Raw genomic sequence first — 26,468 nt, forward strand, 5'->3', positions numbered from 1 at the left:
TCCATGAGTCAATGATCCTACAACCAATGCAGTCATTCAGGAGCTGTCCAAGGAGCTGAGCTGTTCCCCTAAACCAGGAAAAGCTGCCTCTGCCAGGATTCTGTTCCATGCAAACCCCCAGGCCCCAGCTCAGGCCCCATCCCATCCCATCCCTGCTCTGTCCTGCCTTAGCACAACCCTCTGGAGCCGCCCTCTCTGTGTGACAGCTTCCAAAAATCCCTGCTTTCCATCCTCCCTTGCCTTGCCAAAGCTGCCAGGATGTGTAATTAGTCCTTAGGTCTCAATTAAGCCCTTCACCATCGATCCCACCCTGTTTTACTGTCGCTCCTCCCCTTCTGTTGCAGTCTGGCTGTGTTTTCCCGGCAGCGCTTCCTGGCAGAGATGCTGCCACAGCTCGGGATCTCTGGAAGCTCTGGAAGCTCAGGCCGTGGAGAGTGCTGGAATCTGGGTCTCGGGTACAGCAACCCAGACACCAGATGGGCTGGGGAGAAGCTGACGTGGCACAGGGCGTTTGTCTTCCTTCCTTCTTGCTTTTCCCAAGGATGCAGTGCTGGACCAGCCCCTCTCACACAGGTGGGATCCAAATCTCCTTTCCCAAATTTCCCCTTCCTAATGGCTCTGCTGTCCCAGCCCCTCCTCGTGCTGTCAGAACACAAAAATGCCAGTGCAGCCTAAAAAATGATCCAAACCTTCAACTATCCAAGTGCCTCTGCCAGCCTGGACATAAAGCAGCAGGTCTGGATAATTTCCATGGATTTATGGCCCACCTTGATGGGCATTTTAATGGGCCTTAGGTAGATCTACAGCAGCCAGGCTCGTAAGACAGGGAAATACACTGAATTACCTCTCTCTCTGGGCTACTTCTCAGGAATATTTCTGGCCTTGGGCAAATGTGAAAAGCCCAGAACTGAGACAAATTGCTCAACTGCCTGGGTTTAAGAAAGGAATCATTCTTTTGGACTATGTGGGTTGGGAGCCAATTAATATTAGTCTGTGGCTGTCTTTCCTACTGAGCAAAACTCAGCTTGACTGGGTGGAACAGAGAGCTGGGAAATCCAAGCTGGATTTGTGCTGGTCCAGAGACAAAAGCAGGAATAACTAGGCAGTCAGCAGTGGGAAAAATCCAGTCAGGAAACCACCAGTCCTTTTATTTGATGGATAACAAGAGGCATTTTGGTGCTGTTTTACAGATACCTGAATATCTGTGTGTGCAGGGCTCTGTTTAACCTGCTCCTGACAGGCCCTTTGTGTCATGCACCAAAAGAAAAGTCCTCGAGAGTCTTTCCAAAGAGTAAACACAGAATTCCAAACCCCAGGGGTGAATTCCCAGGGCTGCAATCCCAGTATGTCGTTTTTTGGTTCATTTCAAGTGTGCAGCAACCGTTGAAGGGGGGGGGGGGGGGGAATGATGACTAAGGAGCCAAAAGGAAAACCCAAAACAACACAAAAAAAGGAAGAGGTGGGAAGATGATGGACAGTTACCGTGGAGAATGGAATTTCAAAATTATCCTTTCCCCTGTCCACCCATAGCCCTGTGCCTGGAAAGGGAAAGGAAAGAAAAGAGGAAGCAAAACTGCGACAGGAGGGAATCAGACCATGTAAGGAAAAGAACTGAATTTAACTGGCACATGCTCTAATCCTTAGTTTATTTCTGGTTAAAAATATAGCAATCCAGTGCAGTGTAATAAGAAATCTGCTGAAAAGGTAGCAGAGAAACAGCTAAAACAGAAGCAAAGCAAAGCTGAGTCCACGAGTCCGGGCTGTATCCAACAACTCTGGATGTGAATGTCGAGGAGGGCTTTTCCCTCCTTCCCCACCCCCAAAATCTCCTGTGAGGGTCTCACCCTCCCCCTCGGGAGCTGCCACCCTCCTGCACCCTTCTCCTGCTGCTGGAGCTGCAGGGGGGGACACTGAGGGTGGGATTTGGTCCCCTGGCCCTACCAAATCCCAAAGGAGCCGTTGGAGCTGGTGGTGGTGGAGCACCATGGGGAGGGAATGGGAGCTTTGGGAAAGCCACTTCCAAGGAAGGGAGCTGAGAGCACGCTGTGTGATTGGGACCAGGACAGCTCAGAACAGGGATACGGCATCTTTAATGAGTATGCAGATTATCCGTGGGGACAGGGAGGGGACAAAATCAAGGCAGGCATAGTACAAAGATGGTAGAAACGAACAAATTAAGTGACATAGAAAAAAAAAAAAGAAAGAAAATACATCCTTAGAGGCTGCCATTGCCAATGATGTTTGGTTTGATTTTCTTTTTTTTCCTTTTTTTTCTTCTTTTTTTTTTTCTTTTTTTTTCTTTTTTTTTTTCCTTTTTTTAAATACAGGGACATGTTGGAAGCTGGAATATACATCCTGCATTACAAAGTGCAAAATACTACATGCTCAGAGCCCAAGCATGATGTCTGAAACAGTCCACAGCAAGATGTAAGAGACAAACCCACCACCCTCTCCCTCCTCTCTGGGACCTGCTCCAGGTGCTCCTCCCCAGGTGCCTTTGAGAAACAGTTGGATTTTTGCTTGGTTTTGTTTTATTGTCACCCTCAGTGGATTGGAATTGAGCCCTCTGTCCCCTGTCCCTCCCCACCCTGCTCCCTGTGCACACGTTTTGGGATGGGCTGGGATGCTCCTCACCAGCACAGCACCATCAGCCACTCCATCCGTGCTGCTGGAGGTGCCTCCAAGGTTTTGGTTGTTTTTGGGGAATCCAGGCACACATTTTTAGCCAGGAGAAATTGGCTGGGAATTAAAAGTAGCTCTGGGTGGTTTTCCAGCCTTGCTAGGGGTGAGGAGCAGCCTGGGGAGGAGGAGTGAAGGCAGGAGGGTGGTGGGGCTGCTGCTCACGCCTTGTGTTCCCTATTCCCCCCCCTGCCCCAAGGAAGTTTGCAAAAAGCCAATTTTGGTTTTAAAAACAAGGATCAAAATGGGGCCTGTTCTCCCATTTCCCATCCAGACAGGGTTCATTCCTTCCCCGTGCTCCTTCTCTCCTCCTCCTTACAGCAGCATTCCTCCATTTCCAAAGGGACAAAAGCCTGATTTTGCTTTTCTCTCCCATTTATCATTAAAGCTGTTACGGATTTCCCTGGGAATCTCAGCCTGGAGCATCCCAGAGCCCGTCCCCACTCCACCCAAACTCTCCCCACGGTCCCCTCGTCTCATCTCCATTTTGGGGTTCATTGCTGTTGTTACAAAGACAAATTTTTTTGGGGGGTTGGGGGGGTGAGGGGAAGGGAAACAAGGTTTTTCTTTTGTTGGGATTCCTTCTCATCCTTCCCAGTGTTGGGGGGGCAGAGTGTTGATAGCATTTTGCCATGCCACACAGCATAGTGTTATACAAGCAAAGAATTTTGGCTAAAATCCAAAAAACATTACCCAGGAAAAAAAGGCAAACTGTGAGTGAGACTCGATCGTTTGTTGTTCTTCTGTGAAAAGACTTGGAAATTGTCAGAGGACAGTTCGAGTTACGATTTTTCCCTTTGTTTTGTATTTTTTTTTGTTGTTGTTGTTTGTAGTTGTTTGGTTCTGGTTTTTTTTTTGTTTTGTTTTTGTTGGTTGTTTTTTTTTCCCCCATTCATACATGTAACTGTTATTTTTGCAAACAAGACAGTCTTGAATTAGATGAAAAAGTTAATAAACAAAATGGCGACTCCAATATTTAGTAAGATCACCATGACTACCAGGATGGGAGCTGAACCCTGCAAGAGAAAGAGAAGGACAGGAGTTAGATGGATCCTTGGAATTCTGCTGGGAGCTCTGTGCAGTCCAGGCAGCTCTGGGCATGAGCAGATCCCAATTTACACCTCCCAAAGTGCCCAGGAACCCTTGGAGGATTTCTTTAAGCTGCCAAACAAACACTTTGCTGCATCCCCTGACTAAAGTGGATCATGGATCATCCCCTGGAATTCTGGCCTTAAAAGCATAACTAAAATCAGTTGTTTATCAATGAAAAGGAAGAAAAACCCAAAACCTGAGATGATATCGGATCACAGAGTGGTTTGGGGATGGTTTGGAGCCGTGTCCTCAGGACATTTCCCAGTTGTTCTCCAGGTGTCCTGGACAGGCAACCTTTTGGGAATGCTCTAATAACCTCTGCTGAGTTTATATGGACCAAATGAAGCTCCTGGGAAATACCTGCAAGTGTCCAAGGCCAGGTTGGAGGGGGCTCGGAGCAACCTGGGATAGGGGAAGGTGTCCCTGCCATGGCAGGGGGTGGGATGGGATGAGCTTTAAGTTCCTTCCCACCCAAACCATTCCAGGATTTTACCTGGAAAGCATTGCAGGAACCCCACTGCAGCTGCCCTGTGCACACACCCACCCCAGCTGGGCTGAACATCCCAGGAATGGTTCCATCCCTCTGGGAGCATCCATCGCTTCCCCCTGAGCACATCCCAGACAATCCTGTGGCACCCGAGGGCACGGCTGTGGGACCCCATCAGCATCCCAGGAACATCGGGGCGCTGCAGCCAACCCTCCAGCACATCCCTCTGCAGAACACCAGTCAGGAAAACATCCACCCTGGCACCTCATCCATCCCTGGCACCTCTTCCCTGGCACCCAACATCCCCGGTGCCACAGTGTGAACGTGGCTCGCACCAGGGCGAGCGATGCTGGCAGCAGGTGGGTGGCTGCTATTTCTTGGAGTCGCTGGTATCCTCAGCTATTCCTGCTGCATCCAAGCTGTGCCAGCCTCCATCCCTGGAATGGTCCAAACGCTTTCCCCCAGGCTCTTGTCCCCCTCCTAGCACACCCCACGTTGCTAGGATGGAGTGGGGACAGGGCTGGGCACCCCTTGGGAGCTTCCCCTGGGCTGCTCTGCGGAGCTGCTGGCAAAGAAACGGGAAAGAACAGCTCCTGGCTGGCCAGGGATGGTTTCTTTTCCGAACAGCCTGATTCAGCTCGCGTTTGGGAGTGGGTGGGAGCGAGTATGCTGGAGCCTGCTGGAAAGGCGTATTTGTAGCTTAGCAACAGGGTCAAAGGCAGCCAAGCCAAGGCAGGGATCGCGGAGAGCCGCTCCCGGCAGCCAGGTGCCCATCCACGCCCGGCTGCTCCCGGCAAACCTCTCCTCCTGTGCCGTGCACAGCCTTCCAAAGGCACAAACCACCCCCTGCCCGCCGCTCCTTCCCTCTCCCAGCCCGGCTGTGCCAAGCCCGGCCTTGCTGGCACTGGGAGGGATTAGCTGCATCTCAGAAGATTATTGGGTTTTAGGGTTTTTGAGCTGCTGGTAATATAATAACAGATCGCAGGCGATTATCAGTGTCATTGTTTGCCTTGGCACGGCCCCGCCGAGGCATGGAACGCACTCCTGCCCCCGGCCCCGCAGCCAGGGAAGGCTCAGCCGCAATTCCACCAGCCCTGGGATGCTCCGTGGATGAATTCCCTGCCAAAACAGCAAACTTTCAGGGCTGTATTTACCCTTGCAGGACCCCATTTATTCCCTGAAAACCATCTTTACCCTTCCAGGACTCAGCCAGAGCTGCGCCTGTTCTGCTCACGCTGCTAATCCCTCCAATTCCCTGTTCCCTCACTGACCGAGGTGCAGCCCTTTGGTGCGATGTGTCCATGAAGGGAGCACAGCCTTCACTGGTGTGAAGGAATCAGCCTGGAGTTGTACCAGGGAGGTTCAGATTGGATATTTGGGAAAAATTCTCCACCCAGGGCAGTGGTGGAGTCCCCATCCCTGGAGCCGTGTGCATGTGGCACTTGGGGACATGGAGTAGAGGTGGCCTTGGCAGTGCTGGGGGAATGGTTGGACTCAATTCCAGAGCACTTTCCAACCTAAATGATCCCTTGGTTCTTTGATTTAGACACAGGGCATCCACGTTATGCCCTCAGCTGGGAAAATGGGGGATCCAACCCCCGCTGGCATCGGCAGTCCCTGGATTCCCGTGCACGGAGGCTGTGCTCAGCTCCCCGGCTCAGGCTGGGCCTGGCTGCATCCTGCATCCCCTCAGCAGGGCAGGGCCAGGAGAAAATCCTTCCTTTGCCACCACAGCTGTGGGGTCTCCCACGTTTGCCAGCCAGAGCACCCCAGGAACAGGGTGACCAGGGAGGGCTGGGAGCTCTGTGAACCGAACAGCTCAAATCCAGCTGACACCTCACAAATTCGGCTTCCTTTTCACAGCTCCCTCTTTTTCACCCCCTCTTCCCTGTGCTGCTCCAGCCAGGGCTGTCCAGGTGGGAATGGCAGGGAATGGCAGCTGATGCTGGATAAGCAGCTTTGCCACTCCAAAGATTCTGGTTTAGCTCCAATTACGGATCCTGCTGCACTTCCAAACACTTGTGTCTGGCTGATTTCTGTCCTGGGAGGTCTCGGTGCCTTCCCCTCTGCTCACAGGGAATGTCTGCCCCTCTCCTGTCCTATGGCAGGGATGGCCTGGGAGATGTGGCAGCACCAAGAATCATTCCTGCTCCGTGCCCGAATCAGTGCTGGAGCTGAGCTTTGCAAGAGAGGCTTTGCTGAGCCCAGCCTGGCTGCAGGGCACTGAGCTCCCTTTTGCTGCAGCAAAGAACTGGTGGTTTAGGACCAGTGGCTTTTAAACCCTTCCCACTGTGTTGCAACCCTCCAACAGGAGCCTCTGGAAGGAGGAGACACAGCCCTTGGTTTGCAGTTTTGAATGATGCTTTAGGAATTTGGTGGGGCTTTGTCTCATCTGTGGCCTCCTGTGGAATCATGGAACGGTTTGGATTGGAAGGGACCTTAGGGATCATCTCATTCCAACCCCCTGCCACGGGCAGGCATCTCCTGCAGACTTCTTTTAATTTTTTAATAAGATCCCTGGGGTCCTTCACAGGAGAAGGAAAACATCTGCCAAGGATGGGAATGTACACCAATATCAGCTGGGCAAAAGGATCTTTCTCTATCAACAGGTTGGATCTCCAAGGATTTTTAAGCTTTCCTTCCAGGCTTAAAGAACAGAAAGACCTAAACCCATGGAAACACTAAACTAGGAATAAACCCCTGTTATGGCACAGGAGTAATAACAGTAATCGTAGCTGTGGAGTAATTCCTGCCCCTCTGCCTTGTTTGTTTTCATCCTGGAACTGTTGTGTAGCAACTCCGGAGTTTTCCTGGGAATACGACGGACAGCTGGTTTACAAATGCAATTGTGGCATAATTAATTTAAGCATTAGCAGTCCATTATTATCTGTTATCACTGGGTACAAGCTCTGCCTCTCTGCCATGGAAACCGGAGTGCAGGTTACCTAGGAATCCCTCTGGGATCTATTAAGTGTAATTACTAAGGACTTGGATCAGCAAAAAAAAAATAGAGATATGCACCATTTTCCAGCCTCAGCACTGCAGAAAGGGCTGCAAACTTAGCAGCTCCATGACATTTGTGCTGAATTGTCACATCATTGCCAGGAACAGGCTCTGTGAAATGGTTAAGGAGCATTTAGCAAAGGAAACATCAGGGAGTCACTTGGCTTTCTCAGCGGGTTGCAGCGGCTCCCATGGCTCCAGGAAGGGGCCCAGGAGATGCCAAAAGTGCTCTTGTGAGTGAAAGTGAGTGGGGTGAGATGGAAAAACCTGCTTCTGGGGGGAAAAAACGGCTAAAAGAATGAGTGTTTATCCTCTTAGAGATCCTTTAGCCTCTTAGGAAACGGGTTTGTCACCCCTGGTTCAATCCTCACCTTCCAGGTGCTGGGACTGAACTCTGGGTGTTTGTTTAGGTGTGTTGGGAGCTCTATTTTTAAGATTTTTATTCTAAAAACAGCAGTCAAAGTTTGGTTCTGAGCAGCAGTCAAAAGCTGGTGTTTGGCCCCAGATTCTCCACGCTAAGAGGTGGAATCGGGCTCAAATCATAATCCAGATGACAGGAGCAGAGCCAGGAAGGTGCTCCCAGGTACATCAAAGGTCCTGGGGATGAAAAGGCTTTGAAAAGGAGCCTGTCATGTGGAACATCCCATTTCTCTCTGGAGATTATTTACCTCAGGTTGTCTGAACACAAAAGGGATTAGAGGAGGAACAGTTTATGATTATTATTTGTCCTAAGAAGAGACACCCCCTGCAGCAATGCTCAGCCCTGCCTCATTCCAGAGGTGTGATGGCAACAGGACTCCTCTTCCTCCTGCTTCCCATGAAATTATGGCTTCTGTTTGTCTGGACATGCAGCTGCCATCTGGGATCGGGGGTGCATCTGTTTGGTTGAGATGAGAGGAATAAGGAAAACCCAGGGGTAATTATATTGAGAGACCCAGGGGTGGGAAAAAATAAATGGAAAAACCTGAAGCTGGAAGGCCACAGGGATAAATCACGGGCTTGAATCCCTTGTTTAACACCAAACGAGTCCCCAGGTCCCTTTCTCAGCAGCCTCATCCCAAGGCAGCCAAATGGGAACATCTCCATTCACACCCCAACCAGGGGGTGCCTGGTTGGGATGGAGAAAACACCCAGGTTTTATTTTCAACTCATTCTACAACCTTTAGGGCTAAAGGCCCCCAACTTCCCTAAAAAAAACCAAACAACGCTCCACCTCGAGGTGAATCCCTTCAGGAATAACCGCCCAGCGCTGGCAAAGGGAGCATCCAGCGGGGAGGTGCCGGGGCCGGGGCTCCATCCCCCGCTCCCCGTGCCGGGGGAGGCTGTGCCGAGCCCCCTGCCCGCATCCCCGGCTCCGGCAGCTCGGCAGATCCTGCTCCGGCTGCAGATTGGCTGCCGGCTCCTGCCTTTCCCCAGCGACAGCGGAACCTGCCTGGAATATTTTGCTGGCAAATCCGCCCCTCTGCCGCTCGCTGCCGAAGGAGGGAGGGAGGGAAGGAGGGAGGGAAGGAGAGGCTGCGCTGCCGGGATCCCTCCCCGCCGCCCCCGCGGGGACCCGCCGGGGCCAGGGGGGGCTCTCGGAGATGCCTCAGCAGGGAGATGCCTTTAAAGCCTCTGCTGCGGCTCTTTCCCCGGGAATGTTTGCATTTGGGCTGGGATTTGCTCCCCCACCGTGTGACGGTGCGGGGAATGTCCGGGGTGGCGGGGCTGGGTGGGTTCGGGCTGCTGGCCTCGCGTCCGTGGGGATGCGATGAGACAGAGCCTGAAAGGGCCGAACCTCGAGCCTACTCACATGCCCAGGGTGCCTGCAGTGACACCACGACGCGTCCCTGGAAGGCTCCCTGTGACTGTTCGTGATTGCCGCTGCTAAGTGAGGACAGGCGGTGAATCAGGCTGCGGTCGTGCCTGATCCCGGCCCTTCCCGCGGGCACGCTGAGCTGCTCTGTGCCTAAAGCCCTTCCTTCTCCTCCCTTGCAGGAGCGGCAGATGTTCAGCACCTGCAGGAAAGGAGATCTATTCCCTTCTTTTCCTCCCCAGCCCTGCAACGGGCTGTGTTTTGTGCCCGTGGATAAAAGGGTCGCTGGCGTTTTAGAGAGCTTCTTTCCCTTTCCAGTCTCGCAACAATCCCTTTTTTCCTTTCCCGTTTTAGTTCTCCTCAAAGGCTTCAAGAACCTGTGAAGCATCCAGGCACAGGCTTTGTGCCTCGTGGGCCTTTAAGGCCGGGAAGGATGGTGACGTTCCTATAAATCCCTTTATTCCACAACACCAGCAGCAGTCCCGGCACGTTGGCTCCCATTTTCCTCTGCCCCAACGCTGGCAATTGCTGTGAGTTTGTCCTGTGGGTGCTGGGGTCAGTGCCCACAGAGACACAGATGGCCTTAAATGCCATTTTAAAGTGTTTGTGTGGCTCAGTGACCCCGAAACCCCCAAATCCCCCGGGAGCCAACACCAAGCACTGCTGAATTTCATCGACGTTATTGAGCCGTGCCCTCAAGAAATGACCTTTATGAGAGTATTTTTCAATTCCTGATGTGCAGCCCCAACAAAGGGGGGTTCTGGGAGCTTCTTTTAAAGGACTGGGGAAAAGTGACAGAGGAGAACAAAGTTCCCACAGCTCCTCCAGCAACCTGAACATCTGACTCCTCTGTGAGTCTGCATCCCTCCCTGTGCACACTTTGGAAAAGCTTGGATGTAAGGCCCCATGGTCCCAGCTTGTTTTTAAGACAGGAATCAAGAGCAGTGATTTTTTCGGGAGTGTGTTTTTGTAAGACCTGCACCCCCAGCCTGTTCCAGCACTTCTAGAGGTGTGCAGGCTCTGGAAGCTGGAGCTGGCCCTCCAGCACACAGCCAGCCCCCCGCGCTCATGGGTGGCTTGTGCAGAGCTGGTTTAGGGCAGATTATTTTTAAAACAAGCTAAGCCGTGAGGGTGACCTCGGTTCTGCACAGGGACACTCCAGGTAGGGCAAAAATAGCCGTGCTCATCTCCGAGCATCCTTCCCGCTCATTGGCAGCACCTTTCGGAGGGAGCCCAGCTGGTGGGAGGTGGGAGCTGCCCTTTGAGGGAGCAGCCTCCAGCTGGCACTGCTGGGATCCAGGGAAGAGGCTTGGAGCAGGCTTGGAGCAGGCAGTGAGCGGGCTGGAGCAGCGTGGGCTCTCACACGCCTGCACACAGCCGGCCTTGCCCCAGAGCTCACGCCCTGCCAGGCCACAGGGAAGAGGGATTTCAGGCCACTGTGGGAAATTGGGCTTTTGGGGGAATTGAGGAGCCTTGATTTGCTGCAGGGGAATGTGGAGCTCGAGCAGGATGCAGGGGGTTTTGCAGGACCAAGCGTGTGCATGGCCTGTGTCGCCGAGCACACGCCGAGGTGGGTGTGGGGTCTGTGGGAGAAATCCTTCCCCCTTAGCCTCCCCCTCCTCTTCCTCAGGGATTCACCACACTCCCTGAAGCCTGCAATGCTTTTGATGGCAGGTGCAGGCGAGGTCACGGATTTGGGCAGGAGGTTGGAGCGCAGATCCCTGCGCCTCCCATTCCTCCCCTACACCTTCCCCTGCTCCTGTCCAACCACCCCCTCCCTGCCAGGCCACTGGAACAAAACCCTGCTAGCACCGTGCAATTCCTGCTAGAACAAATTGTTGCTGGCATTGTGGGTTATTTAAATCCACATATTATCTCTTCCTCTGTATTACATTAGCTTCCTCCCAAACCTTCGCCATCTGTTCCACCCTCGGTTGTGAATGTGAGAAAACTGAACATACTGCTCCACAGCTCCAGCACTTCCAAAGTATGATGTGCATCCTAATGGCTTTTCCATGCACTTCTCCATGCAGGCTGGGGCCCTTCCTTAGTGCCCAGGACTCACTGGGAATGGTCAGGAATGCGTTGGCGGCTGTTTGCCTCCAGCGATGGGAAGGGAGCTTTATTGTGACAGCTCCGAGGTGGGAGCACATCTGATGGGCTGGGTGGGGAGGAACCCCGGGGCTGCTTGTGCCAGTGATATCCCCAAAATCACGTGGCTCTCAGCGAGGAGAAACAGTGGTTTCATCCCTCCTTTGGGCCCTGTGTCTCCCAGGTTTCGTTGTCAAAGATGCTGGAACATCTGCGTGTCCCACGGACTTCCCAGGGTTGGTGTCTGTGAAATTACTGCGGCTGCTCTTCCCTTCTGGGAGCCTGTCAGGCTCCTAATGCTGCCTGTCATGTCTCCAGTGCTTCCCAGGCATCCAGGCCAGCAGGCCAGGACAGCCTGGATGGCTCTGTTTTTCCAGGGCTGCAGGATGCATTCTGTGTAGCAGTCCAGCAGCAGCCCCCATGCTCAGCTCCCCCTCGGTGCTGGGTGGGAGCTGCCGAGCCTGAGCCCATGGATAGGGAGGCAGAGAGCCCATGGATGGGAGGCAGAGAGCTCCAGGGCTGCCATGTGGGGGATTTACCCACAGCCCCAGCAGGGAAGCTGGGGCAGATCCATCCTTCCCACATCCCGGGCTGCTCCCTCCTCTCTCCCCACCTCGGCTCTGCAGGCAGGGACTGGAGGAGCAGGGATGCTGCAGCCGTGGCAAATGTCACCACACCTCACACACCTCGATGCCTCTCACCCAAATTTTCGGCCTGACTGATGAATTCATTTCAGTTTCATGACCAGGCACCACCCTGTGCTCCCCTGACAGGGAGATTTAGCTCCTTTCCTCTGAAGTGTCACCTCCTGAGCGTGACAGGTTTTCCCTTTCTCCTGGGGCATCCTGGGGCATCCCCGTGGGACAGCTCCAGCCCTGCTCTGTGTTTGGCACTGACTCGACAAGGGGCAGTTTGGGGCAGTGGTGGCTTCCCCACTGCTCCCAGCAGACCCCATCACCTCTCCTGTCAATGCCAAACCAGCGGGGACAACAAGTGAGGAAGCTTCTAGTGGGAAATCTGGGAATCATCAGAAAACAAGACTGCAAAGGACCTAAAAACCACAGAGCTCAGCCTTCTCCCGAGGAGGTTCCGCTCTGTCCAGGTCCTGTCTGAGCTGGTGATGTCCAACCTTAGACCCTCTCCTCTCCCAGCCTCCACAGCCCCCCAGGCAATTCATTACAGCCCTCACCTCATTAGCGATGGTTAATGGCTCACCCTCCTTGACTTTAAGCCCATTAATTCTGTTCATGGAGAACAGATTATTCCCTTCCACTTCGCAGCAGCTTTTAAGATCGCTCTGTCTCCTCTCCTGAACACCTCCAGCCCTTCCAGCAGCCACTTCATGCCCAAAGTGTCTTTGTCTCCCCCAAAATGAGGAGCCCAGGGTGGGATGTCTCACATGGGGTTGTTCTCCACACACTTCTGGGCCAGCAGGAAGCTCTGTTGCCATAACCCAAGGAAACATCACCAATGCCTTCTCCTGCAGCTTTCCCACCAAATTCCCATCAATAATGGAATTTTATTGCTGACCCAGGGGCTGGGCTGCAAAACTCCAACTTGCTGCTCACATCCTTCAGGGAAAATCCTGCTGTTCCCATGGGAACACCCCACACCAAGGTCCAGCAGGATGGGAGAAGGGAGGAGAGGGGATTCAAGGCACAAACAGACGACAATTCACATTTTCCAAATTTCCCTCCCATCACTCCACTCAGCCCCACGACAGCCCCAGGCTTCTGGACCGGAATTCCACGCGCAATCCCTTCACTCACCGTACTGGATTTGAGCGCATCCCCACTGTCCTCTTCAGATTCTAGTGCAACAGGTAAAGATTTCTGTGGCGGGGAGAAGGTTAAGTCCCACCTCAGTAGCCGAGGTTCAGCTTTGTCCCCGAATCTCAGGTTTTCCAGTTTCTGCACCGTGGGCTCGGCAGAGGAAGCTGGCCTGAAATTCTCTTTGTTCTGGGACTTAGACCTCAGTCTCTGAACCCCGAAGCCCCGCTCTTCCCCGCGGTGCTCGTCAGCCACGCTCCTGCAGCCTCCCCCTTTGCTGTAGTGTCTTTTTTGGGTGTGAATCTCTTGCATATAAGAATCCATCCTCATGAGGGGCTTCATCTCCATCTCGTAGTTGCTCATCTTCTCCTCATCCAGCTCAAGCAGCTTGGAGCTCCCTGAGCTGTGGTTGTGGGACCTGTGGTGGGAAGTCCATGAAACCGTGGCTGGGGAATCTGTCCACCTCTCTCTCGGCTTGTGGTTGGAGGCCGAATGTTTGTGTCCCCCGCTCCGACCTCTGTAGTCTTCAGGGACAGGCGTGGAGCCCAGCTGCCCGCTGCGCATCGTCCCGCTTCTCGCAGCGCGGCTCCCGCCCACCTTCTCTTCGCTCCAGCTGTTGGGGCGCAGGTAATCCCCGCCACGCCCCTCCAGCAACATCTGGATCTCCCCACCCCTCTCTTCGTCCACCGAGACCTGCCTGGAGAAGTGGGCGCTCTTGTTCCTGCAGGAGGGGCCGAGGGGCGGCGTGGAGGAGGGGCTGGCAGGGAAGCTCTGCAGCGGGCTGTCGTCGGGGGTCAGGTCGGACGGGGTGGTCCCCTTGCGGTACAGCTCGGGGCTCTCTTGCTGCAGAGGCGTCCCGGTGGAGAGGACCTCGATGTCATCGCTCGAGTTCTGCCGCTTCGGCCGCTGGCATTCGAGCCCTTTAGGGGGCAGTGGCAGGGGGGAGAGAAGGGAGAGAGGAAGGCAATGGGGTTATTTCTATTTTACAGATGCCCCACGGGTTTTTTTGTGGCACGGAACAGGGAGCAGAGGGTTGGGCGGTGGGGAACAGCGGGGTGGGATTGGGACAGCGGTGTCACAGCTGCTGGCACTGCTGGCGTGACACCGAACCTGCCCTGACCCCTGGCCTGCAGAACCACAGCCAGCATGGGAATGGTTTTCCAGCCCCAGAAATGTGGAGAAGCCACCAACAATGCAGAGCTGCTGGGAGGGGGTTCTGATGGTTTTTTGGGATCCATCTGACCACATTTCCTATCAGTTCCCAGTCTGGAAGCATGGGAGGGAAATCTGTGATGTGGCTGGTGGCACACCCTGGGCTCTGTGTTTGTGTGTGCTGGGTGACACTGGGATCACCCTGGATGACACTGGGATCACCCCGTATGTGCTGGGTGTCACTGGAATCATCCCGTGTGTGCGGGGTGTCACTGGGATCACCCCTGGGTGTCACTGGGATCACCTGGAGTGGCACTGGGATCACCCCGTGTGTGCTGGGTGTCACTGGGATCATCCCTGGGTGTCACTGGGATCACCCTGGGTGTCGCTGGGATCACCCCGTGTGTGCTGGGTGTCACTGAGATCACCCTGGGTGTCACTGGGATCATCCCTGGATGTCACTGGGATCATCCCTGGGTGTCACTGGGATCACCCCATGTGTGCTGGGTGTCACTGGGATCACCCTGGGTGCCATTGGGATCACCCCATACCTGCAGCCCTCACACCCCTCCTGGGTGGGAACCACCTCAGTTTTCACCCTGCGAGGTGCAGGAGGGAGATGTCACCTCCAGCTTTTCATAGGGAAATGGCCACATCTGGGCAGTTGTGCAAGAAAAACCCCACAAACCTTATATCCAGGAGCTTTCCTGCCCCACACAGCCCAGCAGGACGTGGGTATTTCCCTGCTCAGCACCCTGGATGGGATGGAAGGCTGTGCCTTCAGGCAGGAGCCTGCTCAGGGCCACCTGAGGCCAGCACTCCCCATCCTCCTCATCCCACTGGAAACTCCTCATTCCTTCAACCCAGAGACTTCCCAGACAGTGTCACGCTGGGGATGGGGACTTCAGGAGGGGCTGAGTGTCTGCTGCTGCTGGAGGAACACGGAACAAAATCCTCCAACGTGTTCGTCACTGAGGAAACACTGAATGATTTCAAGCGAGCTAATAGTGGTTAATTCTCCTTTTCCCCTCTCCAGTCATTCCCAGCTAAAGCCATGCTAAATTGGGTGAATAATTTGATAAATATATTAAGTGCCTAATGCCCCTGAAATGCATCTAATTGCGATTGCTATGGCGAGACAAGAAACGAGGCTTGAAAAGGGAGAGCTCAATTTTCGTGCCGTCGTTTAAAAATAAACGCTCGGGAGAGCCTGCTCGGGTCTCTGCACTTCTGCTGAGGAATTTGCTCTCTTGAATCTTTTTGGGGAGCTGCTGGGATGTGCCTTCACCCCTGCCAGGGTTGGGATACACTCAGGGAATGCTGGAGTGTGCAGATGGATGTCCCCATCGGAGCACTGGCAAGGGAGGGAAATAGTAAAAAAGCTGCTTGGAAATCTATCCAAGCGATTTATGGGAAATGGTCTCCTAATGACTCAAGTTTTTGGGATAATGCTCACATAGTCCAGCCTTCATCTTTGCCCTGTTTGTATGTGGGAGACTGAATCTCCTGGGATTTATCCCTGAGCAATCCTCGTATTGGTGGGAAATTGCTGAGAAGGAGAAAGGTGGAGCTCACCCCTCTGTTTTCCTGCACAATAACTGTCTCTGGGATAAAAGACAAACTTTTTGGGGCTGTTTTCCAGGCATTCCTGTCCCAGCCACTTTCCAAGAGCACAAATGGGAAACTGAGGCACAGAGGGAATACATTACTTCACCTGACAAAGCTGGAAAGCCACCTGTGGGAACGAGCTCACCCGAGGCTTGGGGTGACCCTGGTTTTTGGGCTTTATCTTCCCCAGTTCAGGGATTTTGCTGGAATTCCAGGGATTTGTGAGCTTCCCACCAGCTCCAAGGCCTCCCGAGCTGATCTCCAGCCCCACAACCAGCCACAGCCTTGCTACACCCATTGCTCCTGTTCCCAGAGCCCCACAGAGGGACAAGAAATCCCAGTGGTGTCCCATCCCACCCCAGGGAAGAGAATCCTCCTCATCCTAAACCTTCCCCAGCCACCCTTGCCTCAATCTGCCCATGACTCTGCCTTTCCATGGGTTAATTCCCAAAGGGCTGGGGCTCTGGGAGGAGCAGGGCTGGAGCTGCTGGGGGGATGCTGGGCCACAGCTGCCCCCCAGCCCCAGAGCCCACAGGGATGGAGGCGTTTCCTCGTGCAGGAGCTCCACGGATGCACCCAGGCTGGCTCTCGGCACCCGAGGATGTGCAACAATTATCTGGAGCTAAAATTAGTCCTGGAGCACGTGATGTTCCTGGAAGAACGGTTGTGAGAGCACGAAGGAGGATGCAGAGCACCAAATCTGGATTTCCAGCAGGACAGAGACAGCCGAGCCCAGCCTCAGGAGGCTTCAAAGCCAAACCTGTGCTGCCCTGAGGAGCCACATTTGGGATTTGGGAGCGGTGCCAAGCTCCGGCCTCTAACTCTGGTGTGCTGCTGTCACCGGGAGGACTGAGTTCTCCAGCACCACTCAACCCAGGGGCCCATCCCGCTGTGTCCAGGAATTGGGATGAACAACCATGATGGGCACCTGGAGATCCCCATGGCTGATGGAGATGGAAACCACGGGTGAGGGGGTGATGCTGAACTGGGATTTTTTTGGTTTTCCCAGGTAAACACCTTTCCCTCCCAGGTACAGCAGCTGCAGGCACCCAGGGATGCCCAGGGATGCCCAGGGCTGATGCTGAGGTGGGCATGGACCCCCCTATGACTCTGGGAGTGTTCCACAGCATCCACAAACCCCTCCGAGGGGGCCACCCAGCACCCCTGGCACTCGCTGTGCCAGGTGGGTGGTACCCACACCCACCACCCTGCCGGGAGCACATCCAGCACCCAGGGTGCTGTGCAGGGAGCACAGCCAGCACCCAGGGGTGGGCGGCACTCAGCACCCACCACAGAGCGCCGTGGGTGGCACTGGGGACCTGCAGCACCCTGCAGGGGAGCACAGCCAGCACCCAGGATCCTGAACGAGGAGGGCACAGCCAGCACCCACAGTTCTGAATGAAGGGGGCACAGCCAGCACCCAGGATCCAGTGCAAGGAAGGGCATTGAGCACCCATAATCATGTGGAAGGGAGACAAATCCAGCACCCACAATCCTGAATGAAGGGGGCACAGCCAGCACCCAGGATCCTGAATGAGGGTGGCACATAGAGCACCCACAATCCTGTACAAAGGAGACAAATCCAGCACCCACAATCCTGAATAAGGAGGGCACAGCCAGCACCCACAATCCTGAATAAGGAGGGCACAGCCAGCACCCACAATTCTGAATAAGGAGGGCACATGCAGCACCCACAATCCTGAATAAGGAGGGCACATGCAGCACCCACAATCCTGAATAAAGGGGGCACATCCAGCACCCACAATTCTGAATAAGGGTGGCACATGCAACACCCACAATCCTGTACAAAGGAGACAAATCCAGCACCCACAATCCTGTGCAAGGGGAGCACATCCAGTACCCAGGATCCCGTGCATGGAAAGGCATTTAGAGCACCCATAATCCTGTACAAGGGAGACAAATCCAGCACCCACAATCCTGAATAAGGAGGGCACATGCAGCACCCACAATCCTGTGAAAGGGGAGCACATCCAGCACCCACAATCCTGTGAAAGGGGGGTGTTACAGCGGAGATACTGTAACACAATGCACCAAACCAGGAGGCCCGTGGAAAAGAAATATATATGTCGACAGGTTCTTGGTAGATGTTTCAGAGATGTTTATTTCCCCAGCCATGGCCGGGGCTCTGCCGAGGAACCCTCACAGTCACCGGGACCGGGGGTCCCTGCCCGCGCAGGGAGCACAGAACGAGGGAACGAGGCTGCCCAGGGGCTCGGGAAACCCCGTGCGTCCCCTCAGGGCCCCGCTCCCAGGGCTACATGGCGGGGGAGGAGAGCCCGACGGGGGGGCACATCCTGCACCCACAATCCTGAATAAGGAGGGCACATCCTGCACCCACAATCCTGAATAAGGAGGGCACATCCTGCACCCACAATCCTGAATAAGGAGGGCACATCCAGCACCCACAATCCTGAATAAGGAGAGCACATCCAGCACCCACAATCCTGAATAAGGAGGGCACATGCAGGACCCACAATCCTGAATAAGGAGGGCACATCCTGCACCCACAATCCTGAATAAGGAGGGCACATGCAGCACCCACAATCCTGAATAAGGAGGGCACATGCAGCACCCACAATCCTGAATAAGGAGGGCACATCCAGCACCCACAATCCTGAATAAGGAGGGCACATCCAGCACCCACAATCCTGTGAAAGGGGAGCACATCCAGCACCCACAATCCTGAATAAGGAGGGCACATCCTGCACCCACAATCCTGTGAAAGGGGAGCACATCCAGCACCCACAATCCTGAGTAAGGAGGGCACACCCAGCACCCCCGATCCTGTGCAAGGTGGGCACGCAGAGCCCCTGCAGTGCCCTGAGGGTGGTGGCAGCTCCCCCATCCCTTTCCAGCCCCGCCAGCCGTTTCCAGCCTGAGGTGGCGAGGGCTGTGGGTGACACAGCCACTCGCACCCATGATGTGCCCGAGTCGCTCCGCAGGCACTTCCCGGTTTCCCGGCACATCGGGGATGCTGTGTTTGTTTTTTAATACACTCTAAGTGGAGCCGCCTCCCCTGCCCTCCCCTCTCGTGGCTCTCACAGCCCCTCCTGCCAGAGCTCCAGCCACACAAACCCCAGCACGAGCGAAGCACCACGGCCCCGTCCAGGAGGTAGTAAAAAATGTATTACCTAAAAATATCTTTCCAAGAGGTGATTTAAACCAGCAAAGTCTCCTGGCAGGAGGAAATGGAGATGAGGAACATCTCAGGCCTAGAGAAGCCCCTGGGAGCTCGCAGGCCTTCGAGAAAGCTCAGATCTGCCGTGTACAAATCGGGCCTCGGCAGGAGGAGGGGTGAGGGGGGTTTGGAACAAGGCTGAGGAGGCAGAGGGTGCCAGGGGGGTGCCAGGGGATGCTCGGCCATCCCGGAGTGTCCCTGGCTGGGGATGTGGCCTGGCTCAGGCTGCAGCCGGCCCCCAAAGCCCGTCTGGGCCGTGGTGCTGACCAAGGGATGCCCCCGGCCGCCCCCGCATTTCCGAGCCACGGTGAGGAGAGCACCGGGCCAGGGCCAGGCTGGACCAGCAGATCCAAGGTTCCCTTCTGCCCGGGATCGGGAGCAGCCCCGGGCCCTGAGTCACCGGCAGCAGCTCCTGGAGCAATTAAAGCGGGTGAGTAATCCTGGCTTCGAGCTGGGAGGGGGAGAATAGTGACAGCCGCCTCCTGAGGAGGGCTCGGTGCTGGAAAACTTTCCCATAAACTCAGTCACAGATTAATGGTGATGTTAATTATCGCTGAGGGGACTTGGAGCTTCCTGCTCCCACTCGGCTGCAGACCCCGGCCCGACCCTGGGTTGGCTTTGGCTCCGTCCTCCCCGAGCCTTTGCTGAGCAAAAATGGGGACAAACCAACAAGGAATGGTGAAAAGGATGGATGGATGGATGGATGGATGGATGGATGGATGGATGGATGGATGGATGGATGGATGGATGGGAGGGAGGGAGGGAGGGAGGGAGGGAGGGTTTGCTACCAGGAATGTGGATTTTGCCATCTCAAATGTGGATTTTCCCCGTGACTGATTTGCACGGCTGAGGGAAGGGTCAGGTCCCATTGGGTGCCATCCAAGCATTCTAAAGAAATCAGGAACCACACAAGCCATGGGTGTAAGATGAGTGGTGACCTCTGAGATCATCTGTGTTTGCATTTTCCTTCCAGAGCCCTTGTCAGGCTCTTTCTGTGCAACCATCAAGGACTGTGAACTAAAAAATGGGGGTGTTCTGGTGTGAAAAGAGGTGATCCCGGGAAAAAAGCCCTGAACACAGTGGAATTGCTGGATATAGACAGCCTTGTGCTAAATCTCCCCAGACCTGGTGATCCAGGGAGCTTTCCCACCCCAAGAGCTCCACTGGGGATTGGGAGCTGCAGGCACAGACTGAGCCTCCAGCCAGGGGAGTTTTGGGGGGCTCGGAGGGGCAGGGACTGGCAGGGATGGCTCCTGGACTGACCGTTCTCCCTGTGCTGGAAGGAAGGCGAGAACTCTTTGGCAGTGATCCTGGCGATCCGCGCTTCCTCCTGAGCTTTCTGCGCCGCCGTCACGGCCGCCTCCGCCTTGGCCCTGGAGTGAGAGGTCCTGCAAGGCAACACGAGACACCAGGACCCCGTTAGGCAGCTCCTCCCTGCAGACCCCGCCATGGAAAACCCCACATTTCCCCCACAAATTGCTCCGAAACCCTTTGGCTGTGAGGGAGGAGCCGCCGCCAGGGCTTGGGGCTGGTTGGGGATTTTCCAACAGGTTCCTGAGCTGCTCCTCAGCCTGGAAATCACCCAGGAAATTTGGGATCAGGCGCAGGTTTTCCCCCAGGGTCCCTCCATCCCATTTCCCACCCCGTCCCAGCAGCCTCTCCGTGCATCTCCCACGAGCCTCCAGGGCTGGAGGCCTGAATTTCAAGCTCTGGTTTGGTTGGGTTTTTTTTTTAACCAAACCCATTCGCTTTGGGGATGGGAAAAAGAAAAAAAAAGAAGAACATTTCCACGCCCACCCCCACGTTTTGCGTAAAATGCTGGATGTAAATAAATACTGGGAGCAGAGGTAGGAGCGGGAGGTTCGGCTCCGGCGCCGCCTCCACCATCCCTTCACACATTTTGAGCGGGGCACTTTTTCCCCCCTCTGGATCAACAACTGTCCCCTGCACTCACCGATGATTCCCCAAAGGCTTTTTTTGGATGGCATTTCATCCGTCACTCAGGATTTACAGCATCCTCCGGAAGCTGCTTTGCCCCTTTTTCCCCCTTATCTGAGCTATCCAGGCACTTTCAAAAATTCCTGCTCCCACCCCGGTGCAGGCAGGGTTATAAATAGCTCCGCTGATTTCTCTTCCCTCCAAAATCAGGCCCTCCATCTCCTTTAATCATTTTTTTTTTCTGCCTCTCTCTGAATTCCCTCTAATTTCTCGACATCTGCGTGGAGAGGGAGTGCCATTTCTGACAGGCTCCTAAAAATGGAAAACAGGGCCAGGAATGTGCCTGCTTTGCTTGGAAGCATCGCCGGGGCTGGGGAACAGGGTGTGAGTGTGGCTGTGCTGTCACCTGTGTTCCACTCCTGACACTTCTCAAGTGTCTTTGCTTTGATAACTGCTTTATTCCCATCCACTGGCTGCTTTGGAGTAGCCCTGGAAGCGGATCTGAGCTGTTTTCCAGAGTTATGGAGGTGCTGGAGGGGCTGTGGTGATGCTGGCGCAGGTCCTGAGGGTTCTCTGTGATTGATGCACCCAAAAATTGGGTTTAAATGGGTTTTTACCCAGCTGGAATCCAGTGCTCTCCCTGCTCAGCACTCACTGGGGTCGGAGGAGGGGACAAAGGTGTCACAGCCCATTCCCTGTCAGGTATCCCAGCCCTGCTCTTTTAGGAGGAGCAGGGATGCCCCAAGGAGGAGCTGCAGCAAACTGCCGGGAGAGGAGGTACAGCCTGCTCCCGTTTTTCATGGAATCATGGAACGGTTTGGTTTGGAAGGGACCTTAAAATCCATCTCATTCCAAGCCCTGCCACAGGCAGGGACACCTTCCACTGTCCCAGGTTATTCCAACCCAGCCTTGGACACTTCCAGGGATCCAGGGGCAGGTACAGCTGCTCTGGGCATGCTGTGCCAGGGCCTGCCCACCCTCAGAGGGAACAATTCTTCCCCATATCCCATCTAAATCCACTCTTTTTCAGCTTAAAGCCATTCTCCCTTGTCCTGTCACTCCATGTCCTTGTCCAAAGCCCCTCTCCAGGTCTCTTTTTGGCTACATTGCTGGCACCACCGTGGTCTGTGGGAAAGGCTAGGGCATCAAACCTGTGGGTTGACCCATCGGAGCCACCAGAGGCCTAAAATTGAGATTCCGCCCCTCTGAGCTCATTAAACCTCTGGCATCTTCCAGGAGAGCTTCTCAGGGACGTGGATCCAAAGACCCTCCATCCATTTATCCCTGTGCTGTCTCCTGGCCTGGAAGCTGCCCAGGGCTGGGGCTGTCCCAGCCACTGCAGCTTTTTCCAGGCTGCAGGTCCCTGCTGGCCCCAGCCGAGGATTAACAACGTCTGCGAGCGCCTGGCCCGCGCTCAGCAGCCAGGATTACACCCTGCTCCCGACACTCCTCCCTGGAGAGGCGGCTGGAAGCGCTCATCCCTCTCTGCCTGCCAGGGAAGGAGGCTGGAGCAGCAGCCTGTGCCATTCCAGGGGGCTGGGGCACACGGGGGTGGTGGCAGAGTGGGAGGTGATGCTGGAGGAGCCCACATGGAGCCACTACCCCGGTCTGGGGTTCTCGGATCGCCCGGGCTCCGCTCCTCTCTGCAGCATTCAGCACCCCCTCAATGGAACCATGGGATCATTGAGGGTGGAAAAGAGCTCTGGGATCACCAAATCCAAGCTGTGCCCAATCCCCACCTCGTCCCCAGCCCAGAGCACTGAGTGCCACCTCCAGGCCTTCCTTGGACACCTCCAGGGATGGGCACTCCAAACCTCCCTGGGCAGCCCCTGCCAAGGCCTGACCACCCTTTCCATGGAGAAATTCTTCTTGACATACAACCTAAATGGATTAAAATCACCATCCCTTGGGGATGGATGCATTTCCATCCGTGAAAAACTCACTCCAACAACTTCTGGATCTGCTCATCCCTACAGACTCCCAGGATCAGCCCAGGAAGTGCAGGGAATTTAAAAAATGGAAACTTGGGGCTTTGGCTCAGAAAAGGTTAAAAATCAATCACGTCTAGGAAGCCACCTCTGATCCAAAGTACACTCGGAGAGGGCTGGAATGTGCTGGATTCCCTGGAGTGGATGGAACGGGCTGGGTTCCCCGGAGCAGATGGGATACACTGGATTCCTTGGAGCGCATGGAACGCCGCTGATTAATTGTTTGTAAAGCTCCCCGAGACGCCGGGAGGAGTGAAAGGCAGAATTATGGAGATCCATACGTTGCATGATAAAATCCATAAGTATTCCCAAATAAATGCCAGTAATCCAGTTAGGGCTTGCACGACTTTGTCACGTCCTAAATTTACCAGCTGGCTCCTTTCTCCACGCCTGCTGCTCGTGGCGTGCGCTAAATCTTAATTCCCACTTAATTGCCTGGAGTTTATTTCCCTGGAAAAGTGGGGTTTTTTTCTCCCTGACACATGGACAGGGCCTGATCTCATCGCTCTGCTCCTCCTGCCCTCAGTGCTGCCGTAAATTTTTTCTGGGATAGAGACGCCAAACTGGAGACCACGGTGAAAATAAAGCTGGGGCCGTCCTGATGAAACAGAATTATGGGATGGTTTGGGCTGGAAAGGACCTTAAAGATCATCCTGTTCCTGTGGGCTCATGATGGGATGGAGGGAAGAGTGATGCAAGAGGAGCTGTTTAATTCCTCCCACCTCCGAGCATCCCCATCCTCCTCCTCCAGCTGGGATGAATCTGGGATAGTGGAAGGTGTCCCTGCCCATGGCAGGGGGTGGAATGGGATGAGCTTTAAGGTCTCTTCCAACCAAACCATTCCATGATTCCAGGATTTTAGTGCACTTCACTATCCAAACTGAACTGGAGGAGGGTGTTTAGGCAAAGATTGGGATTGGGAAGAGCCACAGGGGGGAAGGCTGGGATGGTTTGTGGCTTTTGAGGCCCCGTTTTGGGTCAGGGCAGAGAGTCCCTGCTGGGGCTGGCCTGGAATATTTTATTTATTAATTTTTTGCCAAGCTGACTCACTCTTCTCAGAGGATGAGCGGGCAAGTGGTCAAACTGGCAAGAGGAGCTGGCAGGAGGCAGGGAAAAATCCCAACCAACCAGATTCCCGGAAATCTTTGCAGATCTCCTATGATTTGGCTGGAGCTGACAGAGGAAGGGATAATACCTGGGCCTGCTTCCTAATGCCAAGTTTATCAGCTCCAGCTAATCTATAAGAAGCTGGAATCAACTGATTTGCAAGAAAGAACTTGGCTTTTTAGGAATTCCGACAGCAACTCTGGGATGGCTTGGAGTGAGCGAGGAGTGGATCCAAGGGTTCTGCTGCAAACCCAAAGCTGGGGGCTGGTTTAGCCAAAAAGGGGTGAACTCCCAGCAAAATCCTCAGGGGTTCAGGAAGGAAGGAAGCAAAATTCAAACCAGGTGAGGCTTGAGAGGTGTTTTGGCTCCAGGAACGCTTTGGCAGGGGAGCAAGTGGGACAAAGTGCTTTAAAATTAGGCTGGAAATTAGAGCAAGTTTACAGAAGCCCAGAAAGCTTTCTGAGCTGTAAATGTGACACCTGGAATTGCCAGGATAGCACCTGGAGCCAGGAGAAACCCGGATCGCCGGTGTGTCCTTCTCCATCCATTGTTTGAATCCATCCAGGGGAGGGATTTGCTATCCTTATTCCTATTTTTCCAGCGCTTTTGTAAGGAAAACACATTCCAACAGAAACCAGGCAGCAGACTCTGAGCAAACTTGTGTTTGGGGTCACAAGGTACTCCATGCTGAACACAGGGAGGAATCCACGCTATTGGGAATGTTAAAAAGCATCCTGTGGGTGAGGTTTCTGGGAAGGAAGGCCTGTTTCCCGAAATTCACATGGCAGCTCTGGCTGGTCTTTTCCAAGGAAATTTCTCACTTCCCTGACACCCCCCTGAACTCAAAGCCTGGCTGAGGGACCCCCTGATAGGGAAGTAGGAAATTCCTGCAGGGACCCTGTGCAGGGATGGAGACGCTCAGCCCTCCTCCACCCCATAGCCAGAGCTCTCCTGGAATCCCAACTCCAACAGGAGCACCACAAGGCTGCACCAAGTCCCAAAAAACCCCTTTCCACCCCATAAAAGTACCCCTATTTTCATGGAAAAGCTGGAAATTGGCACATTTACCACAGGTTTCACCGGGAGTGGTGAGGATGGAGTTAAGCTGGCAGTGAGCTCATCCCTAATGAACAGCCTCAAGTTTTCCTGAGGGGCCGGGCTGGCTCCATCGGATTCACTTTGTCTCCAGGTCAATACCTCATCAGGCAGCTTTGGGGTTGGTTTTTTTCCTCTTTAAATGCATCTTTATCTTCCTATAGGAGGGAACGTTTTCTCTCCCTCCATTACAAGAGCTTCATGTATTTTTCAAATGGCAAAATTCAATTAAAACGCACGCCAGCTGCAAGGAAATACTTCAGGAAAAATTCAGAGAGAGCATTTGCAGGGCGTTTAAGACTCACTCATCCAAACCCCGGGGTCAGGAAAGCCTTGGGATGCACCTTGTCCTGAGAAGGGATGGCTGGATGAAGGAGGAAAAGGAGAATTTTAGTCCAGCCTCCCCATGTGGAAAACCCAGGCTGGCATGAGGCTGGATCAGGTGAGGAGAAGATTTTCAGTCCAGCCTCCCCAGCGTGAATCCCTGGGCTGTGTGGGCTCCACAGGGGTTGTTTTCCAATCCCTCTGGCACAGCGGGAGCAGGATCCAGCCCTGAATGCATCCACCAAGGAACACGAAGCACCGGTCCCCCGGTGATCGATGCCGGTCACCAACCCCGGAGCCCTGCGAGAGGGGGACGCTGATGTAGCGCTCTCCCAGGAATATGGGATCGCTCCGGGGTGGGGCAGGACAGGCCATCCCAGCTCCCAGATCCCTGCCAGCGTGGGATCGATCGCTGCAACAGCCCCGGGAGGCTCTGCCTGCTCCGGGCAGCCAGGAGGGGAGGCTTGGCTGGGCTTCGTGCTCTCCTAGATGGGACAAATTGGGACTGAATTATTAATAACCACTGCAGACTGTCTGCTTCCCACCTCTGCGGGAGCCTCTCTGATTTAGGGCACAGCTGCAGTGCCCATCCTGCCTCCCTTCCCCATTCCAGGAGCTCCGCCGGGCACCGCATCCCGCATCCAGCTCCTCTCCAGAGGCTCGGGATAAGCACAGCCTGGAGCCAGCCTCTGTCTAGACATCGCCCTGAGGGAACGGGGAGATGGCAGCAATTAACAACCTGTTTGTTATTTTCCCTATCTGGCGTTTATTGCCCCGATAAAACCCGCTCCTAATTCCAGCCTGGCTCTTCCCACATCTCTCCCGGCTCCCTTGTTATTGCACCAGGCTCGCCGTGAGTGATTTGTGCAGGCAGCAACACCGCGCGGGTCCTCAGGGGGTGGAATATTAGACGCACCAATTAGCTGTCTGTGGATAAATTCCCATTTACCTGCTCCGCTCAGGCATTTTTCCCAGCCCGCTCCCTCCGTCTGCTTTTCCCTCTGTCCCCCCTCCATCGCTGGAATTCTTAATCAAGGGGAAAAAGCTGCTTAATGTGACCTCTGACATGACGTAATGCAGCCCCGAACGGCTGCTCGGGCTCTGAGCAGCCAGACACGGAGCAGGTGCTGTGCATAGCAAA

General features: G+C 54.5%; 1 protein-coding gene across 1 annotated transcript in view; it reads right to left on the minus strand.

The window, feature by feature from the left end:
* Positions 1-3,612: 3,612 nt before the first annotated feature.
* JPH3 (junctophilin 3) overlaps positions 3,613-26,468 on the minus strand; it is a 48,509-nt gene continuing 25,653 nt past the window's right edge. Inside the window, exons 3-5 of the mRNA XM_069026801.1 lie at positions 20,139-20,263; positions 12,917-13,836; positions 3,613-3,695 (exon numbers count right to left, since the gene is read on the minus strand). Coding sequence (XP_068882902.1) covers positions 3,615-3,695; positions 12,917-13,836; positions 20,139-20,263 — 1,126 coding nt within the window. The 3' untranslated portion in view covers positions 3,613-3,614. The remainder of the gene's footprint in view (positions 3,696-12,916; positions 13,837-20,138; positions 20,264-26,468) is intronic.

This window comes from Aphelocoma coerulescens, chromosome 11 (assembly GCF_041296385.1).
Source record: "Aphelocoma coerulescens isolate FSJ_1873_10779 chromosome 11, UR_Acoe_1.0, whole genome shotgun sequence".
Classification (NCBI taxonomy): Eukaryota; Metazoa; Chordata; class Aves; order Passeriformes; family Corvidae; genus Aphelocoma; species Aphelocoma coerulescens.